Source organism: Oncorhynchus nerka, linkage group LG27 (assembly GCF_034236695.1).
Source record: "Oncorhynchus nerka isolate Pitt River linkage group LG27, Oner_Uvic_2.0, whole genome shotgun sequence".
In the NCBI taxonomy this organism is placed as follows: Eukaryota; Metazoa; Chordata; class Actinopteri; order Salmoniformes; family Salmonidae; genus Oncorhynchus; species Oncorhynchus nerka.
This window is the reverse complement of record NC_088422.1, coordinates 10,111,774-10,134,273: the sequence shown is the minus strand read 5'-3', so window position 1 is coordinate 10,134,273 and position 22,500 is coordinate 10,111,774. Positions and strand designations below refer to the sequence as shown.

The 22,500-nt window shown below is 49.5% G+C and overlaps 1 protein-coding gene across 1 annotated transcript in view; it reads left to right on the top strand.

The window, feature by feature from the left end:
• Positions 1-20,949, top strand: part of si:dkey-215k6.1 (transmembrane protein 132C) — a 545,552-nt gene extending 524,603 nt beyond the window's left edge. The window contains exons 8-9 of the mRNA XM_065011376.1: positions 13,537-13,722; positions 15,856-20,949. Of these exons, the coding sequence (XP_064867448.1) occupies positions 13,537-13,722; positions 15,856-17,076 (1,407 nt within the window). The 3' untranslated portion in view covers positions 17,077-20,949. The remainder of the gene's footprint in view (positions 1-13,536; positions 13,723-15,855) is intronic.
• The last annotated feature ends 1,551 nt before the right edge of the window (positions 20,950-22,500 follow it).

The following is a 22,500-nucleotide window of genomic DNA, read 5'->3' as shown; positions in this document are numbered from 1 at the left end:
TCTCAGTCACCAACCATGGCCGTCTCAGTCACCAACCATGGCCGTCTCAGTCACCAATCATGGCCGTCTCAGTCACCAATCATGGCCGTCTCAGTCACCAATCATGGCCGTCTCAGTCAATAGCCATGGTCGTCTCAGTCACCAACCATGGTTGTCTCAGTCACCAACCATGGCCGTCTCAGTCACCAACCATGGTCGTCTCAGTCACCAACCATGGTCGTCTCAGTCACCAACCATGGCCGTCTCAGTCACCAACCATGGTCGTCTCAGTCACCAGCCATGGTCGTCTCAGTCACCAACCATGGCCGTCTCAGTCACCAACCATGGCCGTCTCAGTCACCAATCATGGTCGTCTCAGTCACCACATTTTACCCCAATTGAACAATAAAACACCAAATTATGGAATTTCTCACGGAAGAATGATGTTCTATCCCTCCAATAGAGGTCCAGACACCTGTAGAATCTATGCCAAGGTGCATTGAAGGCGTTCTGGCTCGTGGTGGCACAATGCATTATAAAGACACTATGTTGGTGTTTCCTTTATTTTGGCAGTTTCCTGTATACCAGTTCCTTTCCAAAACATCAGCTGTCTGTTTATATTTGCACATAATTATTTTTTGTTGTTTTGGAGTAATGGCATGGTTCCCACATCAAAAATCAGATTGAAGGCCCCCACAACATAGCCATGTTGATTCATTCCCTTGCAGCACGGCAGCCATAAGCTCTCACACAACATCATTACGAACTCAATTAGCTGTCAGATTTGGGGCTGTAATCTCAGTGGTGACGGTATAATGCTGAGAGCACAGCCTCATTACCGCTTTTCAATAAATACGACCAGCAAAGAATAAATAAATGATGGCGCCAAAACAACCTCCAGTCGGTTAGCTGTCACACCAGAAGCCCCTTTGCCATTGGTCCATGGAAAGATGATGTCACACGTCCCACCCATCGTCCTAATTACATTCTCTCAGCGAGAGACGACAACACTCCAAACTACTTTTATGTGTTAGCATATCTGCTGTTCCTTAATGGGATTTTTTGGGGCCTGTGTGTTTTGTTTGTTTTGTGTGTGTGTGTGTGTGTGTGTGTGTGTGTGTGTGTGTGTGTGTGTGTGTGTGTGTGTGTGTGTGTGTGTGTGTCCGTGTGAGCGCATGCTCACTTAAGTCTTCAGAAGTGATTTTGCAGCTCAAATTAAATTGCGTGACGATGAACAAGTACGCAAAGGCAATCAACGTTGGTTGAATCACACTGGTTGAATCACACTGGTTGAATCACACTGGTTGAATCGTGGAATAGACGTGGAATTGATGTCTGTGCCCAGTGAGAAGTGTGTTTAAGGAGGTAGCTGGGGGAGTGTAACAGTTTCTGGAAACATCTGGGCGTGTCACACCCATCCAGCCAGGGACCGGAGCCTCAAACATCCACGCAGCACGGAAATCCCACAGATGGCTCTCTAACACCAATATAATTGAAACTCCAAAGGCTTGGGATGGGAATTTCTACTGAGTTGTCCCTCATTGCTGGCTATAAGCCGTCAGGACTCTTCAGATTTTTTTATGTTTCAATTTCTCCTTCTCCCTCTCCCACTACCTCCTCTCTCTCCTTCTCCCTCTCCCACTACCTCCTCTCTCTCCTTCTCCCTCTCCCACTACCTCCTCTCTCTCCTTCTCCCTCTCCCACTACCTCCTCTCTCTCCTTCTCCCTCTCCCACTACCTCCTCTCTCTCCTTCTCCCTCTCCCACTACCTCCTCTCTCTCTTTCTCCCTCTCCCACTACCTCCTCTCTCCTTCTCCCTCTCCCACTACCTCCCTCCCTCCCACTACCTCCTCTCTCTCCTTCTCCCTCTCCCACTACCTCCTCTCTCTCTTTCTCCCTCTCCCACTACCTCCTCTCTCTCCTTCTCCCTCTCCCACTACCTCCTCTCTCTCCTTCTCCCTCTCCCACTACCTCCTCTCTCTCTTTCTCCTCTCCCACTACCTCCTCTCTCTCTCTTTCTCGCTCTCCCACTACCTCCTCTCTCTCCTTCTCCCTCTCCCACTACCTCCTCTCTCTCCTTCTCCCTCTCCCACTACCTCCTCTCTCTCCTTCTCCCTCTCCCACTACCTCCTCTCTCTCTTTCTCCCTCTCCCACTACCTCCTCTCTCTCCTTCTCCCTCTCCCACTACCTCCTCTCTCTCCTTCTCCCTCTCCCACTACTTCCTCTCTCTCTTTCTCCCTCTCCCACTACCTCCTCTCTCTCCTTCTCCCTCTCCCACTACCTCCTCTCTCTCTTTCTCCCTCTCCCACTACCTCCTCTCTCTCCTTCTCCCTCTCCCACTACCTCCTCTCTCTCCTTCTCGCTCACACGGAGAGAGAAGTCCCAGTGGTGTCAATCAACAAGGGCCGGCCTGCCGTGGTGGTGAGGGGAATCAGCTTGACTCTGACATGTTTGTTCCCCGATATGTTTTTACACCAATCACATTCAGCTGTCTTCTGGCGCACAGCAATTTTGTTAAATGCTGTTCCTAATCTCTGGTCCCTGTCTATTCTTTAGGCTAAATTGTCTTGATTGAATGTTGACATGTTTAAGTATACAGTATGGCTGGTGAGTGTGAGACAGACAGGAAGTGGCCGCTGAAGTATATGAACCCCCTGCAGCCTGAAGAGAACCCCCTGCAGTCTGAATAGAACCCCCTACAGCCTGAATATAACCCCCTGCAGTCTGAATAGAACCCCCTGCAGTCTGAATAGAACCCCCTGTAGTCTGAATAGAACCCCCATGCAGCCTGAAGAGAACCCCCTGCAGCTTGAATAGAACCTCCTGCAGTCTGAATAGAACCCCCTGCAGCCTGAAGAGAATCCCCTGCAGCCTGAAGAGAACCTCCTGGAGCCTGAAGAGAACCCGCTGCAGTCTGAATAGAACCCCCTGCAGTCTGAATAGAACCCCCTGCAGTCTGAATAGAAACCCTGCAGCCTGAATAGAACCCCCTGCAGTCTGAATAGAACCCCCTGCAGTCTGAATAGAACCCCCTGCAGTCTCAATAGAACCCCCTGCAGTCTGAATAGAAACCCTGCAGCCTGAAGAGAACACCCTGCAGCCTGAATAGAACCCCCTGCAGTCTGAATAGAACCCCCTGCAGTCTGAATAGAACTCCCTGCAGCCTGAATAGAACACCCTGCAGCCTGAATAGAACCCCCTGCAGTCTGAATAGAACCCCCTGCACTCTGAATAGAACCCCCTGCAGTCTGAATAGAACCCCCTGCAGTCTGAATAGAACCCCCTGCAGCCTGAAGAGAACACCCTGCAGCCTGAATAGAACCCACTGCAGCCTGAATAGAACCACCTGCAGTCTGAATAGAACCCCCTGCAGTCTGAATAGAACCCCCTGCAGCCTGAATAGAACACCCTGCAGCCTGAATAGAATCCCCTGCAGTCTGAATAGAACCCCCTGCAGTCTGAATAGAACCCCCTGCAGCCTGAATAGAACCCCCTGCGGTCTAAATAGAACCCCCTGCAGTCTGAATAGAACCCCCATGCAGCATGAAGAGAACCCCCTGCAGCCTGAATAGAACCTCCTGCAGTCTGAATAGAACCCCCTGCAGCCTGAAGAGAACCCCCTGCAGCCTGAAGAGAACCTCCTGGAGCCTGAAGAGAACCCACTGCAGTCTGAATAGAACCCGCTGCAGTCTGAATAGAACCCCCTACAGCCTGAATAGAACTCCCTGCAGTCTGAATAGAACCCCCTGCAGTCTGAATAGAACCACCTGCAGCCTGAAGAGAACACCCTGCAGTCTGAATAGAACCCCCTGCAGTCTGAATAGAACCTCCTGCAGCCTGAATAGAACCCCCTGCAGTCTGAATAGAACCCCCTGCAGCCTGAATAGAACCTCCTGCAGTCTGAATAGAACCCCCTGCAGCCTGAATAGAACCCCCTGCAGTCTAAATAGAACCCCCTGCAGTCAGAATAGAATCCCCTGCAGCCTGAATAGAACACCCTGCAGTCTGAATAGAACTCCCTGCAGCCTGAATAGAACACCCTGCAGCCTGAATAGAACCCCCTGCAGTCTGAATAGAACCCCCTGCACTCTGAATAGAACCCCCTGCAGTCTGAATAGAACCCCCTGCAGTCTGAATAGAATCCCCTGCAGCCTGAATAGAACCTCCTGCAGCCTGAATGGAACCCCCTGCAGTCTGAATAGAACCCCCTGCAGCCTGAATAGAACCTCCTGCAGTCTGAATAGAACCCCCTGCAGCCTGAATAGAACCCCCTGCAGTCTAAATAGAACCCCCTGCAGTCTGAATAGAACCCCCTGCAGCCTGAATAGAACCCCCTGCAGCCTGAAGAGAACACCCTGCAGCCTGAATAGAACCCCCTGCAGCCTGAATAGAACCCCCTGCAGTCTGAATAGAACCCCCTGCAGCCTGAATAGAACCCCCTGTAGTCTGAATAGAACCCCCTGCAGTCTGACTAGAACCCCCTGCAGTCTGAAGAGAACCCCCTGCAGTCTGAATAGAACCCCCTGCAGTCTGAATAGAACACCCTGCAGCCTGAATAGAACTCCCTGCAGTCTGAATAGAACCCCCTGCAGCCTGAGGAGAACACCCTGCAGTCTGAATGGAACCCCCTGCAGTCTGAATAGAACCCCCTGCAGTCTGAATAGAACCCCCTGCAGTCTGAATGGAACCCCCTGCAGCCTGAAGAGAACCCCCTGCAGCCTGACAAGAACCTCCTGGAGCCTGAAGAGAACCCGCTGCAGTCTGAATAGAACCCCCTGCAGTCTGAATAGAACCCCCTGCCGTATGAAGAGAACCCCATGCAGCCTGAATAGAACCCCCTGCAGCCTGAAGAGAATCCCCTGCAGCCTGAAAAGAACCCCCTGCAGCCTGAAGAGAACCTCCTGGAGCCTGAAGAGAACCCCCTGCAGTCTGAATAGAACACCCTGCAGCCTGAAGAGAACCCCCTGCAGTCTGAATAGAACGTCCTGCAGTCTGAATAGAACCCCCTGCAGCCTGAAGAGAACCCCCTGCAGCCTGAAGAGAACCTCCTGGAGCCTGAAGAGAACCCACTGCAGTCTGAATATAACCCGCTGCAGTCTGAATAGAACCCCCTACAGCCTGAATAGAACTCCCTGCAGTCTGAATAGAACCCCCTGCAGTCTGAAGAGAACCACCTGCAGCCTGAAGAGAACACCCTGCAGTCTGAATAGAACCCCCTGCAGTCTGCAGTCTGAATAGAACCCCTGCAGCCTGAATAGAACCCCCTGCAGTCTGAATAGAACCCCAGCTGCAGCCTGAATAGAACCTCCTGCAGTCTGAATAGAACCCCCTGCAGCCTGAACCCCTGCAGCCTGAATAGAACCCCCTGCAGTCTGAATAGAACCCCCTGCAGCCTGAATAGAACCCCCTGCAGCCTGAAGAGAACACCCTGCAGCCTGAATAGAACCCCCTGCACCCTGAATAGAACCCTGCAGCCTGAAGAGAACACCCTGCAGTCTGAATAGAACCCCCTGCAGTCTGAATAGAACCTCCTGCAGCCTGAATGGAACCCCCTGCAGTCTGAATAGAACCCCCTGCAGCCTGAATAGAACCTCCTGCAGTCTGAATAGAACCCCTTGCAGCCTGAATAGAACCCCCTGCAGTCTAAATAGAACCCCCTGCAGTCTGAATAGAACCCCCTGCAGCCTGAATAGAACCCCCTGCAGACTGAAGAGAACACCCTGCAGCCTGAATAGAACCCCCTGCAGCCTGAATAGAACCCCCTGCAGTCTGAATAGAACCCCCTGCAGCCTGAATAGAACCCCCTGTAGTCTGAATAGAACCCCCTGCAGTCTGACTAGAACCCCCTGCAGTCTGAAGAGAACCCCTGCAGTCTGAATAGAACCCCCTGCAGTCTGAATAGAACACCCTGCAGCCTGAATAGAACTCCCTGCAGTCTGAATAGAACCCCCTGCAGCCTGAGGAGAACACCCTGCAGTCTGAATGGAACCCCCTGCAGTCTGAATAGAACCCCCTGCAGTCTGAATAGAACCCCCTGCAGTCTGAATGGAACCCCCTGCAGCCTGAAGAGAACCCCCTGCAGCCTGACAAGAACCTCCTGGAGCCTGAAGAGAACCCGCTGCAGTCTGAATAGAACCCCCTGCAGTCTGAATAGAACCCCCTGCCGTATGAAGAGAACCCCCTGCAGCCTGAATAGAACCCCCTGCAGCCTGAAGAGAATCCCCTGCAGCCTGAAAAGAACCCCCTGCAGCCTGAAGAGAACCTCCTGGAGCCTGAAGAGAACCCCCTGCAGTCTGAATAGAACACCCTGCAGCCTGAAGAGAACCCCCTGCAGTCTGAATAGAACCCGCTGCAGTCTGAATGGAACCCCCTGCAGCCTGAATAGAACTCCCTGCAGTCTGAATAGAACCCCCTGCAGTCTGAATAGAACCACCTGCAGCCTGAAGAGAACACCCTGCAGTCTGAATAGAACCCCCTGCAGTCTGAATAGAACCTCCTGCAGCCTGAATAGAACACCCTGCAGTCTGAATAGAACCACCTGCAGCCTGAATAGAACCTCCTGCAGTCTAAATAGAACCCCCTGCAGCCTGAATAGAACCCTCTGCAGTCTAAATATAACCCCCTGCAGTCTGAATAGAACCCCCTGCAGCCTGAATAGAATACCCTGCAGTCTGAATAGAACTCCCTGCAGTCTGAATAGAACCCCCTGCAGTCTGAATAGAACCCCCTGCAGCCTGAATAGAACCCCCTGCAGCCTGAATAGAACTCCCTGCAGTCTGAATAGAACCCCCTGCAGTCGGAATAGAACCACCTGCAGCCTGAAGAGAACACCCTGCAGTCTGAATTGAACCCCCTGCAGTCTGGATAGAACCCCCTGCAGTCTAAATAGAACCCCCTGCAGTCTGAATAGAACCCCTGCAGCCTGAATAGAACACCCTGCAGCCTGAATAGAACCTCCTGCAGTCTGAATAGAACCCCCTGCAGTCTGAATAGAACCCCCTGCAGCCTGAATCGAACACCCTGCAGCCTGAATAGAACCCCCTGCAGTCTGAATAGAACCCCCTGCAGTCTGAATAGAACCCCCCGCAGTCTGAATAGAACTCCCTGCAGTCTGAATAGAACCCCCTGCAGCCTGAAGAGAACACCCTGCAGTCTGAATGGAACCCCCTGCAGTCTGAATAGAAACCCCTGCAGTCTGAATAGAACCCCCTGCAGTCTGAATGGAACCCCCTGCAGTCTGAATAGAACCCCCTGCAGCCTGAATAGAACCCCCTGCAGTCTGAATAGAACCCCCTGCAGCCTGAAGAGAACACCCTGCAGCCTGAATAGAACCCCCTGCAGTCTGAATAGAACCCCCTGCAGTCTGAATAGAACCCCCTGCAGTCTGAATAGAACCCCCTGCAGCCTGAATAGAACACCCTGCAGCCTGAATATAACCCCCTGCAGTCTGACTAGAACCCCCTGCAGTCTGAATAGAACCCCCCGCAGTCTGAATAGAACCCCCTGCAGTCTGAATAGAACACCCTGCAGCCTGAATAGAACTCCCTGCAGTCTGAATAGAACCCCCTGCAGCCTGAGGAGAACACCCTGCAGTCTGAATGGAACCCCCTGCAGTCTGAATAGAACCCCCTGCAGTCTGAATAGAACCCCCTGCAGTCTGAATGGAACCCCCTGCAGCCTGAAGAGAACCCCCTGCAGCCTGACAAGAACCTCCTGGAGCCTGAAGAGAACCCGCTGCAGTCTGAATAGAACCCCCTGCAGTCTGAATAGAACCCCCTGCCGTATGAAGAGAACCCCCTGCAGCCTGAATAGAACCCCCTGCAGCCTGAAGAGAACCTCCTGGAGCCTGAAGAGAACCCGCTGCAGTCTGAATAGAACCCGCTGCAGTCTGAATGGAACCCCCTGCAGCCTGAATAGAACTCCCTGCAGTCTGAATAGAACCCCCTGCAGTCTGAATAGAACCACCTGCAGCCTGAAGAGAACGCCCTGCAGTCTGAATAGAACCCCCTGCAGTCTAAATAGAACCTCCTGCAGCCTGAATAGAACACCCTGCAGTCTGAATAGAACCACCTGCAGCCTGAAGAGAACGCCCTGCAGTCTGAATAGAACCCCCTGCAGTCTAAATAGAACCTCCTGCAGCCTGAATAGAACACCCTGCAGTCTGAATAGAACCACCTGCAGCCTGAATAGAACCTCCTGCAGTCTAAATAGAACCCCCTGCAGCCTGAATAGAACCCTCTGCAGTCTAAATATAACCCCCTGCAGTCTGAATAGAACACCCTGCAGTCTGAATAGAACTCCCTGCAGTCTGAATAGAACCCCCTGCAGTCTGAATAGAACCCCCTGCAGCCTGAATAGAACCCCCTGCAGCCTGAATAGAACTCCCTGCAGTCTGAATAGAACCCCCTGCAGTCTGAATAGAACCACCTGCAGCCTGAAGAGAACACCCTTCAGTCTGAATTGAACCCCCTGCAGTCTGAATAGAACCCCCTGCAGTCTAAATAGAACCCCCTGCAGTCTGAATAGAACCCCCTGCAGCCTGAATAGAACACCCTGCAGCCTGAATAGAACCCCTGCAGTCTGAATAGAACCCCTGCAGTCTGAATAGAACCCCTGCAGCCTGAATCGAACACCCTGCAGCCTGAATAGAACCCCTGCAGTCTGAATAGAACCCCTGCAGTCTGAATAGAACCCCCGCAGTCTGAATAGAACTCCCTGCAGTCTGAATAGAACCCCCTGCAGCCTGAAGAGAACACCCTGCAGTCTGAATGGAACCCCCCTGCAGTCTGAATAGAACCCCCTGCAGTCTGAATAGAACCCCCTGCAGTCTGAATGAACCCCTGCAGTCTGAATAGAACCCCCTGCAGCCTGAATAGAACCCCCTGCAGCCTGAATAGAACCCCTGCAGTCTGAATAGAACCCCCTGCAGTCTGAATAGAACCCCTGCCGTATGAAGAGAACCCCCCTGCAGCCTGAATAGAACCCCCTGCAGCCTGAAGAGAACCCCCTGCAGCCTGAAAAGAACCCCCTGCAGCCTGAAGAGAACCTCCTGGAGCCTGAAGAGAACCCCCTGCAGTCTGAATAGAACACACTGCAGCCTGAATAGAACCCCCTGCAGTCTAAATAGAACCCCCTGCAGTCTGAATAGAACCCCCATGCAGCCTGAAGAGAACCCCCTTCAGCCTGAAGAGAACCCCCTTCAGCCTGAATAGAACCTCCTGCAGTCTGAATAGAACCCCCTGCAGCCTGAAGAGAACCCCCTGCAGCCTGAAGAGAACCTCCTGGAGCCTGAAGAGAACCCGCTGCAGTCTGAATAGAACCCGCTGCAGTCTGAATAGAACCCCCTGCAGCCTGAATAGAACCCCCTGCAGTCTGAATAGAACCCCCTGCAGTCTGAATAGAACCCCCTGCAGCCTGAAACCCCTGAGAAACCCCTGCAGTCTGAATAGAACCCCTGCAGTCTGAATAGAACCTCCTGCAGCCTGAATAGAACCCCTGCAGTCTGAATAGAACCTCCTGCAGCCTGAATAGAACCCCTGCAGTCTGAATAGAACCCCTGCAGCCCGAATAGAACCTCCTGCAGTCTGAATAGAACCCCCTGCAGTCTGAATAGAACACACTGCAGCCTGAATAGAACCCCCTGCAGCCTGAAGAGAACCTCCTGGAGCCTGAAGAGAACCCCCTGCAGTCTGAATAGAACACACTGCAGCCTGAATAGAACCCCTGCAGTCTAAATAGAACCCCTGCAGTCTGAATAGAACCCCCATGCAGCCTGAAGAGAACCCCCTTCAGCCTGAAGAGAACCCCCTTCAGCCTGAATAGAACCTCCTGCAGTCTGAATAGAACCCCCTGCAGCCTGAAGAGAACCCCCTGCAGCCTGAAGAGAACCTCCTGGAGCCTGAAGAGAACCCGCTGCAGTCTGAATAGAACCCGCTGCAGTCTGAATAGAACCCCCTGCAGCCTGAATAGAACCCCCTGCAGTCTGAATAGAACCCCCTGCAGTCTGAATAGAACCCCCTGCAGCCTGAAGAGAACACCCTGCAGTCTGAATAGAACCCCCTGCAGTCTGAATAGAACCTCCTGCAGCCTGAATAGAACCCCCTGCAGTCTGAATAGAACCTCCTGCAGCCTGAATAGAACACCCTGCAGTCTGAATAGAACCCCCTGCAGCCCGAATAGAACCTCCTGCAGTCTGAATAGAACCCCCTGCAGTCTGAATAGAACTCCCTGCAGCCTGAATAGAACACCCTGCAGTCTGAATAGAACTCCCTGCAGTCTGAATAGAACCCCCTGCAGTCTGAATAGAACCCCCTGCAGCCTGAATCGAACCCCCTGCAGCCTGAAGAGAACACCCTGCAGCCTGAATAGAACCCCCTGCAGCCTGAATAGAACCCCCTGCAGTCTAAATAGAACCCCCTGCAGTCTGAATAGAACCCCATGCAGCCTGAATAGAACCCCCTGTAGTCTGAATAGAACCCCCTATAGTCTGAATAGACCCCCCTGCAGCCTGAAGAGAACACCCTGCAGTCTGAATGGAACCCCTGCAGTCTGAATAGAACCCCCTGCAGTCTGAATAGAACCCCTGAATGGAACCCCCTGCAGTCTGAATAGAACCCCCTGCAGCCTGAATAGAACCCCCTGCAGCCTGAATAGAACCCCCTGCAGTCTGAATAGAACCCCCTGCAGTCTGAATAGAACCCCCTGCCGTATGAAGAGAACCCCCTGCAGCCTGAATAGAACCCCCTGCAGCCTGAAGAGAACCCCCTGCAGCCTGAAAAGAACCCCCTGCTGCCTGAAGAGAACCTCCTGGAGCCTGAAGAGAACCCCCTGCAGTCTGAATAGAACACCCTGCAGCCTGAATAGAACCCCCTGTAGTCTGAATAGAACCCCCTATAGTCTGAATAGACCCCCTGCAGTCTGAAGAGAACCCCTGCAGTCTGAATAGAACCCCCCGCAGTCTGAATAGAACCCCCTGCAGCCTGAATAGAACACCCTGCAGCCTGAATAGAACCCCCTGCAGTCTGAATAGAACCCCCTGCAGTCTGAATAGAACCCCCATGCAGCCTGAAGAGAACCCCTTTCAGCCTGAATAGAACCTCCTGCAGTCTGAATAGAACCCCCTGCAGCCTGAAGAGAAGCCCCTGCAGCCTGACGAGAACCTCCTGGAGCCTGAAGAGAACCCGCTGCAGTCTGAATAGAACCACCTGCAGTCTGAATAGAACCACCTGCAGTCTGAATAGAACCCCCTGCAGTCTGAATAGAACCCCCTGCCGTATGAAGAGAACCCCCTGCAGTCTGAATAGAACCCCCTGCAGCCTGAAAAGAACCCCCTGCAGTCTGAATAGAAACCCCTGCAGCCTGAATAGAACACCCTGCAGCCTGAATAGAACACCCTGCAGCCTGAATAGAACCCCCTGCAGTCTGAATAGAACCCCCTGCCGTATGAAGAGAACCCCCTGCAGCCTGAATAGAATCCCCTGCAGCCTGAATAGAACCCCCTGCAGCCTGAATAGAACACCCTGCAGCCTGAATAGAACCCCCTGCAGTCTAAATAGAACCCCCTGGAGCCTGAAGAGAACCCCCTGCAGTCTGAAGAGAACCCCTGCAGCCTGAAGTAGAACCCCCTGCAGCCTGAATAGAACCCCTGCAGCCTGAATAGAACCCCCTGCAACCTGAATATAACCCCCTGCAGTCTGAATAGAACCCCCTGCAGTCTGAATAGAACTCCCTGCCTATGAAGAGAACCCCTGCAGTCTGAAGAGAACCCCCTGCAGTCTGAAGAGAACCCCTGCAGCCTGAAAAGAACCCCCTGCAGCCTGAAGAGAACCTCCTGGAGCTTGAAGAGAACCCCTGCAGTCTGAATAGAACACCCTGCAGCCTGAAGAGACCCCTGCAGTCTGAAGAGAACCCCCTGCAGCAGCCTGAATAGAATCCCCTGCAGCCTGAATAGAACCCCAGCCTGAATAGAACCCCTGCAGCCTGAAGAGAACCCCTGTAGCCTGAAAAGAACCCCCGCAGTCTGAATAGAACCCCCTGCAGTCTAAATAGAACCCCCTGCAGTCTGAAGAGAACCCCATGCAGCCTGAAGAGAACCCCCCCAGCAGTCTGAAGAGAACCCCCAGCCTGCAGCCTGAATAGAACCCCCTGCAGCCTGAATAGAACCCCTGCAGCCTGAATAGAACCCCTGCAACCTGAATATAACCCCCTGCAGTCTGAATAGAACCCCCTGCAGTCTGAATAGAACTCCCTGCCGTATGAAGAGAACCCCCTGCAGTCTGAAGAGAACCCCCTGCAGTCTGAAGAGAACCCCCTGCAGCCTGAAAAGAACCCCCTGCAGCCTGAAGAGAACCTCCTGGAGCTTGAAGAGAACCCCCTGCAGTCTGAATAGAACACCCTGCAGCCTGAAGAGTACCCCCTGCAGTCTGAAGAGAACCCCCTGCAGCCTGAATAGAATCCCCTGCAGCCTGCATAGAACCCCCTGCAGCCTGAAGAGAACCCCCTGTAGCCTGAAAAGAACCCCCCGCAGTCTGAATAGAACCCCCTGCAGTCTAAATAGAACCCCCTGCAGTCTGAAAATAACCCCCTGCAGCCTGAAGAGAACCCCCTGCAGTCTGAATAGAACCCCCTGCAGCCTGAAGAGAACCCCATGCAGCCTGAAGAGAACCCCCAGCAGTCTGAAGAGAACCCCCTGCAAACTGATGAGAACCCACAGTATTTCTTTGCATATTTTTTTCTACACAAAATATCATTTTGCTGTAGTTGTAATTTAAAGAATATATATTTTAAAGAATGTTGTACTTTATTGGACAGAGAAGAGATACTGGTAAAGCTAGACAGAGAGTTTGGGGCCGTATTCAAAACCACGCCGACACCAGCTGCCTTGCTGTAGATGGGGACGCTAACCTCTTACAGAGGTATCCAAATCAAATCAAACGTTGTCACATGCGCTGAAAACAACGAGTGTAGAACCTTACCGTGAAATGCTTACTTACAACAGTGTAGACCTTACCTTGAAATGCTGAATACAACAAGTGTAGACCTTCCCGTGAAATGCTGAATACAACAGTGTAGACCTTACCGTGAAATGCTGAATACAACAAGTGTAGACCTTACCGTGAAATGCTGAATACAACAAGTGTAGACCTTACCGTGAAATGCTGAATACAACAAGTGTAGACCTTACCGTGAAATGCTGAATACAACAAGTGTAAACCTTACCGTGAAATGCTGAATACAACAAGTGTAAACCTTACCGTGAAATGCTTACTTACAACAGTGTAGACCTTACCGTGAAATGCTGAATACAACAAGTGTAGACCTTACCGTGAAATGCTGAATACAACAAGTGTAGACCTTACCGTGAAATGCTGAATACAACAAGTGTAAACCTTACCGTGAAATGCTTACTTACAAGCCCTTAACCAACAGTGCAGTTCAAGAAGAGATAAGAAAATATTTACCAAATGAATATGAAAAATAACACAATAAATTCTAAATTTCTCTCCATGTAAAACAATATAACCAGTGTGGTTGTTTTTTGTTGTTGTGGTTGCTAGGTCCTGTCCCCTTTGTCCGACTCTATCCTGGCAGAGAAGACCTTAACGGTGAAAGATGACAAGGTGACCATCACAGACCTGGGGGTCCAGCTGGTAGCGTCTATAACCATGAACATGCAGTCAGGAAGCAACCAGGCCATCGCACTAACCACTACCGCCCAGGACCTACTGCACAGCCCCAAACAGGTCACTACACACACACACACACACACACACACACACACACACACACACACACACACACACACACACACACACACACACACACACACACACACACACACACACACACACACACACACACACCCTGACCACTACCGTCCAGGACCTGCTGCACAGCCCCAAACAGGTCACTACACACACACACACACACACACACACACACACACACACACACACACACACACACACACACACACACACACACTGACCACTACCGCCCAGGACCTGCTGCACAGCCCCAAACAGGTCACTACACACACACACACACACACACACACACACACACACACACACACACACACACACACACACACACACTGACCACTACCGCCCAGGACCTGCTGCACAGCCCCAAACAGGTCACTACACACACACACACACACACACACACACACACACACACACACACACACACACACACACACACACACACTGACCACTACCTACCGGGGCCCAGGACCTGCTGCACAGCCCCAAACAGGTCACTACACACACACACACACACACACACACACACACACACACACACACACACACTGACCACTACCGCCCAGGACCTGCTGCACAGCCCCAAACAGGTCACTACACACACACACACACACACACACACACACACACACACACACACACACACACACACTGACCACTACCGCCCAGGACCTGCTGCACAGCCCACAAACAGGTCACTACACACACACACACACACACACACACACACACACACACACACACACACACACACACACACACACACACACACACACACACTGACCACTACCGTCCAGGACCTGCTGCACAGCCCCAAACAGGTCACTACACACACACACACACACACACACACACACACACACACACACACACACACACACACACTGACCACTACCGCCCAGGACCTGCTGGTAAAAATAAATAAATAAATAAATAATAAATAAAATGTAAATCACAGCCAATAGATACAATACTACTGTATAAATACAGGGCACATACCCACTTTTTGCACAGACATACTGCGCATATGCCTCAGGTTAAAGGATGAATGAATGAATTAAACATTCTCTAGTAGTTTGAAAATGTAATGCAAAATCATTTCGCTTAGACCTCAGGCACATCTTCCAGTGAACATATCCAAGGAATAAAATCCTTCTCAATCTATGATGCTCATGTCTCTGTAGTTTCTCTGGTGAAAACATATACCTGTACTGTGTATACTGATCTACAGTGTACTATATGCATGTGGCCTTGGGTCATTATATCCCAGGGTTTTATTTTCATTCTCTGGTGAAAACATATACCTGTACTGTGTATACTGATCTATAGTGTACTATATGCATGTGGCCTTGGGTCATTATATCCCAGGGTTTTATTTTCATTGGCAGTATACAGTAATTGTTATTAACCTGCAGTTCCCTTAAGTATTGCTTAGTTTCTATGTATCTCTCTGTTATCAAGGGATGGGGGATAAGTTGTTGTTTCCAACATAGACACTTAATTACTTTTCTGGGATGGTTTAGTTGTAACTGACTTATTAAACAATTCTTTCTGGATTAAAAAGTAATGGAGTTTTCACTTTTATAGGTGGAAATTAATACTTTAATGAGTTTGGGGTGAGGGAATACAAACACTTTTATAGGTGGAAATTCATACTTTAATGAGTTGTGAGGGAATACAAACACTTTTGGCTTTGCTTTGTTATAAATCACACAATTGTATAGAATGTTTAACAACTCAAATTCAGTTACTTGCCAGAATATTTCCCCATGTTATTGTCAAGCCTGATAGAGGCTGAGGCCATTCATTTTCCATTGAGATTGAGATGGTTTTTAGCTGCCAAGGCCAAGAGAAAAACGGAGCCTGGGTCGTAGTGACTGACTCTGTCTTGTCTTTCTCTCTCTGTCTCTCTGTCTCTTGTCTGTCTCTTGTCTGTCTCTCTCTCTCTGTCACTCTCTCTCTCTCTCTGTCTCTCTCTGTCTCTCTGTCTCTCTCTCTGTCTCTCTCTCTCTCTCTCTCTCTCTCTCTCTCTCTCTCTCTCTCTCTCTCTTTCTGTCTCTCTTTTGTTTTATTTTCCTTTGGCTTCCTTTGCTTCTCCAACCCACACAGGAAGCTGTCATCAGCGCCTGGATCCAGTACAGTGACGGCTCTGTAACTCCCCTCGACATCTACGACCCCAGAGACTTCACGCTGAGCGCCACCTCCCTGGATGAGGCGGTGGTGTCCACCTATCAGGAGCAGCCACTACGCTGGCCCGTGGTGGTGGCCGAGGGTGAGGGCCAGGGACCGCTGGTCCGAGTGGAGATGGTCATCTCCGAGACCTGCCAGAAGTCTAAGAGGAAGAGTGTCCTGGGTATGGGTGTGGGCAGCGTCAGGGTCAAGTTTGGCCAGAACGACGTGGAGCTGAGGGGCCAGGACGAGGGAGAGGGCGGGCTGGATAACAGCACCAGCGACCAGAGACAGAAGGGCCTGGAGGGAGACAAGGCTGGATCGGACGGCTGGAAGCACACCAACGCTGCTTCAGACCGTGAGGAGGGCGCCATGAGGAAGACTAGCACCACCACTAAGACCGCTGTCACCCACCGGGCTGGAGGCAACAAGCACAGCAGTGGGGGCAACAACCGGGGGACAGGGGGCCAGAACGCCCCCGTGGACTACACCAGCTTCCCTGCCCAGGTGGACGTACCTGGGGGCGCGGAGAGCGACCTGTCTCAGACCCTCCGGGGTTTATCCGACCTGGAGATCGGCATGTACGCCCTGCTGGGGGTCTTCTGCCTGGCCATCCTGGTGTTCCTCATCAACTGTGTGAGCTTTGCCTTCCGCTACCGTCACAAGCAGCTGCCCGCGCTGGAGCAAGGCAACATGAACCACGCCCACGACTGGGTGTGGCTGGGCAACGAGGCCGACCTGCTGGAACACCACAGTGACCAGCGCCAGTCGCCGCACCAGGACGAGTGCACCACCATCATTGATCGGAGTGAGGGCTACGAGGAGAGCAAGTATCTGCTCAACGGAGGGGGTAATGTGGAGGTGCAGAGGACCTCCACCCATGGCCAGACCCTCCCCCGCTCCCTCTCGGAGCCCCGGCAGTGCGCCGGCAAGGATCCGGCAGGCAAGGCAGAGCCTCTCAACAACTCCCCCAGCGCTGCCAAGCGCAAGCGGGTTAAGTTCACTTCCTTCGCCACAGTGCTGCCTGACGATGGGGGGCCCTACACTAACTCCATCCTCATTGGCAACGAGGACGATATCAAGTGGGTGTGCCAGGACATGGACCTGGGTCCATCGGCAGAGATCAGAACCTACATGGAGAGGCTACAAGACAATCTGTGAGAGAGAGAGAGAGAGAGAGAGAGAGAGAGAGAGAGAGAGAGAGAGAGAGAAGAGAGAGGTGGGTAGAGAGAAGATAGAGGTGGGTAGAGAGAAGGACAGGGGATAGGAGAGAAGGTGACCAGGAAGAGAGGACAGATGGTCGGTATGGGGAAGGACAGGGGATAGGAGAGAAGGTGACCAGGAAGAGAGGACAGATGGTCGGTATGGGGAAGGACAGGGGATAAGGAGAGAAGGTGACCAGGAAGAGACGACAGAGGCTGGGTAGAGAGTGACCAGGAAGAGACGACAGAGGGTGGGTAGAGAGTGACCAGGAAGAGACGACAGAGGGTGGGTAGAGAGTGACCAGGAAGAGACGACAGAGGGTGGGTAGAGAGTGACCAGGAAGAGACGACAGAGGGTGGGTAGAGAGTGACCAGGAAGAGACGACAGAGGCTGGGTAGAGAGTGACCAGGAAGAGACGACAGAGGCTTTGTAGAGAGTGACCAGGAAGAGACGACATAGGGTGGGTAGAGAGTGACCAGGAAGAGACGACAGAGGCTGGGTAGAGAAAGAATAGAACAAAGAAGGAGGAGAGGGTTCCAAATGGTTCTAGACAGTAAAGCCAGATAGTGAAGATATATGGGCAGTGTAAATTCACAGAGAACATTAGCTCTGAGGACATATTGAACAAATATGTGGCCAGACAGCAGTGCAAAGGAACAGACATGAACTACAGAGTCACATAGAATAGCCTACCATGTAAGTGATAGATTTATTTCATTGTAATCGTCTTTATATATTTATAACAACATTTGTTTAGGTCTGAAGTAATACACATACAAAATTATATTATGTATTGTGACATTGTTTTGCCTCGCAGACATGGCAATTAAACCTTGCACCATGGCAATTTAGAATATAATTGTCATATTTCAGAAAATGAACATGACATATGTTGGCATACTAGTCTTACACAACAGTCTGTGCTGTCAATACTCTCAATTCTCAATTGCCAGGAGATACTGTAAAGGTCATTTTTTGAACTGTGAATTTCTGGAAGTCCGTGCTCCTTCTTTTCTCTTGGGAGTATGTCCTCCTACTCAGAGTAAATGCACAACAACACAGTACTATCTGGCCATAGCCCTTGAACCCTGAAGTTGTCATCATCAGCGCACACAACCTGTGTGAAACAATCTTTTTTTTAACTATGTCACAACAACAACGACATGTATAAGAAGCCAAGTGTAGAGAGTGTGATTTGGACAGTGTGATTTGGACAGTGTGATTTGGACAGTGTGATTTGGACAGTGTGATCTGGACAGTGTGATTTGGACAGTGTGAGGACAACTCTGTGGTTTCCCCAAACAACGCATTGTTCTGGAATTCTGAGTTCTAATAGGAGAGTCTTGGAAAGAAATGTTATTCCACGACTCCAAGACAAAGGTATTCACTTGCACAATGGACAGAAACTGAAAGTAGCCAATGGAGGTTGTTCTCCTGACTAGCCTGACCCTGGCCTCTTCACCTTGTATCTGGACAGGAATGCAAAGACTGCACAACAGGCCTGGGACCTCCACAGAGCAAGACAGGACTTTCCAAACACTGGATGTGGATGTACGACTGAGGATGGGATCTAATGTAAACTATGTCCTGTAGGACTACAAACACCAGAGACTCTGTGGTGTTCAGTACACTACAGAACCCTAACAGGACCTGCGACAGTGGAGTGGCATGTCCGTCAGAGTATGTTGTTGTGTTCCCCCACCCCATACATTTTTGTCAGGCTGTGCATTTATGAACATTGGAACATTAACCGACCCCACCCCCATGTTTCTTCTTCATTTGACAGATTCTTATGTTTGATTTTGAAAGATGTGAAAGATCTGTCGTTCCCTTCCCCTGTTGTTTAATTTATTTGATGGTCAGCAAGGGTGAGGAGAGCGAGAGAGGAGCATCAGCTCTCAGTCAGCTCAGTGAGAGAGGAACATCAGCTCAATGAGAGAGGAACATCAGCTCAGTGAGAGAGGAACATCAGCTCTCAGTCAGCTCAGTGAGAGAGGAGCATCAGCTCTCAGTCAGCTCAGTGAGAGAGGAACATCAGCTCTCAGTCAGCTCAGTGAGAGAGGAGCATCAGCTCAGTGAGAGAGGAACATCAGCTCTCAGTCAGCTCAGTGAGAGAGGAACATCAGCTCTCAGTCAGCTCAGTGAGAGAGGAGCATCAGCTCAGTGAGAGAGGAACATCAGCTCTCAGTCAGCTCAGTGAGAGAGGAACATCAGCTCTCAGTCAGCTCAGTGAGAGAGGAGCATCAGCTCAGTGAGAGAGGAACATCAGCTCTCAGTCAGCTCAGTGAGAGAGGAGCATCAGCTCTCAGTCAGCTCAGTGAGAGAGGAACATCAGCTCTCAGTCAGCTCAGTGAGAGAGGAACATCAGCTCTCAGTCAGCTCAGTGAGAGAGGAGCATCAGCTCAGTGAGAGAGGAACATCAGCTCTCAGTCAGCTCAGTGAGAGAGGAAGCATCAGCTCTCAGTCAGCTCAGTGAGAGAGGAACATCAGCTCTCAGTCAGCTCAGTGAGAGAGGAACATCAGCTCTCAGTCAGCTCAGATGAACACTCACACAGAGGGAACAGTGGAAGTGCATTGTAGATTGTAAGATTGTAATATTTATATATACATGTATTACAGAGAAGTTGATGTAAATCAAATGCTTCAGAGTGCTAGTTGATAAGAGCAGGTCACTAGCCAACATGAGGATTTTGGTACATAATACAGTGCAAATGGAGGTATGTTATACACAGTATATCTGCCATTACTGTGTTAAAGTGTTTCTTTTTCATGGTTCTTTATGGTTCAGTTCAAGATGTTGAATCTAAGTGCTTGTAATTGTACAGGGTAAGAATTGGTTTGCCTCTCCATTCAGATGAACGTGGTGGCAAATCTTACACACCAAATCCAGAGCTCGTACTCACAGGGGTGGGCAACTCCAGTCCTCAAGGCCCTGATTGGTGTCACACATTTTCTCCTTCCCCAGCAAACACAGCTGGTTAATCAAATGTCATTCTAAACTGAACATCATGATTAGGTGAATATTGGAGTCAGGTGTGTTAGCTGGAACTGGGGCAAAACTGTGACACCAATCAAGCCACCCGAGGACTGGAATTGCCCATCCCTGTTAAACATAGAGAGTAGAACATAGACACACGAATGGCAATCAGTTTCCAGCGATGAGAACTGCGTAGAGACAATTATATACGACTGACCACGACGTGCATTTAACTCGTTGACCACAATGATCCAAGACTTGAATGGATTTGAAACTGTAACCCTTAAGTTCCGGAACAGATCTCCTCACAGACCCTCAAGGTGTCCACCAAAGCAATAGGACATGGAAACTGAAGATGATAATCAATGGAATCCTGTTATATTACACCTCAAAACACAACAACAGATGTAAAGTCTAGGCTCGTTTCATAAAGCGTCAGAACAGTAATACGAACGCGTTTTGTTTTGTGGTTATGCAATGCGATCAAAACCTCCCATTTTGTTTCCATTGTAGTGAAGTAAAAGTACTTGGTAAGTAGATCAAGTGTTTCCCCCCGAGCAGTGAATGGGACTGAAAAGCAATATGTCCTGCTGAGCCTCTGGAGTTTCTACTCAAGTCCCGTCATTGTTTTCTCTGAACAGAACATAAAGTGAAGCAAACAGACTTCCTAATATGGATGCCGTACATTGTGTTGAGTGAAACCATAGATGTTTTAGTTCATTTCTGATCTCCTTTCTTTTCCTTTTTCTGTATTTTTCTTTTCTTTTCTTTTTTCACAGTTATGTTTTAAAATGCAAGGGTTTTGTGGACGTGGACAATAAAGAGATCTATGTATATAAATGCCTTGAAATGTTCCCCTTAAACCTGTACGGCTTGTTATTGGTGGTTCTTCATTTTCTGGTTATTTGACACAACAACAGCACACTGCATTTCACAGGAAGGACACTTCTCGACTTAATAGTAAAAAAGAGGGTAATAAAACGATAAGTGGGATATCAAGAGGAAGGTATGTTTATCCTCAGAATATTATCCTCAGAAAATTGCGGTTGTATTGCTGTTGATGTCTTCTGCTGAGGTCATTTCGAAAAATGGCTGCCATTGAATGAATCCTTGTAAACCTGAAAAGGCTAGTCTGAATAATAACACTGTTAGTTGCCAATAGTTTGAGACATTCAGTCTAACTTTGAAGACATTCCCTATTCCACATTGACTGGTTCATGAACATCACTACCTGTCTTTGAAGTATTTTCTTCTAATGCGAGACTATTCCTCCCCGTCAGATATAATGTGTCTGATGTATGGGGAAGTCTTCCCGCACACAGCCACTGAGAAAGGTGATTGCTGCATTATCAACGTTTTGTTTTTTAAATAACAAAACAAATTGTTTTCCATGAAGGTAAATATGCCCCACAACACAGAGAAGCTGATTTGAAACTGTCACCTCAAAGAACACTGTCCTTCTGTTCTGTAAAGCCTGTAATCAAAGCCTGTAATCAAAGCCTGTAAGGTAGATAGTCCCCTCAAATAATACTACAAAGCACTTCATCAGCATTTGAAAACCTAATTTGATAATGTGTTTATTTAGCACCTAGTGCACAAAGTAATACTGTAGTAGGAATACTGGGATCAACCAGAAGTAATACTCTCTGTCTCTCAATTCAATTCAATTCAATTCAAGGGGCTTTATTGGCATGGGAAACATGTGTTAACATTGCCAAAGCAAGTGAGGTAGATAATATACAAAAGTGAAATAAACATAACAAAATTAACAGTAAACATTACACAAACAGAAGTTTCAAAACAATAAAGACATTACAAATGTCATATTACGTATATATACAGTGTTGCAACGATGTACAAATGGTTAAGGGTACACAAAGGAAAATAAATACGCATAAATATGGGTTGTATTTACAATGGTGTTTGTTCTCTCTCTCTCTCTCTCTCTCTCTCTCTCTCTCTCTCTCTATATATATATATATATATATAGTGCATATATATATATATAGAGAGAGAGAGAGACAGAGAGAGAGTCCCATATCTACTGGGTGAAATTCCACAGTGTGCCATCACAGCAGCAAGATTTGTGACCTGTTGCCACGAGAAAAGGGCAACCAGTGAAGAACAAACATCATTGTAAATACAACCCATATTTATGCTAATTTATTTCCCCTTGTATACCTTAACCATTTGTACATTGTTAAAACACTGTATATATATATAATATGACATTTGTAATGTCTTTATTGTTTTGAAATGTCTGTATGTGTAATGTTTACTGTTAATCTTTATTGTTTATTTCACTTTATATATTCACTTTATATATTATCTACCTCACTTGCTTTGGCAATGTTAACACGTTTCCCAATAAAGCCCTTGAATTGAATTGAATTGAGACAGAGAGA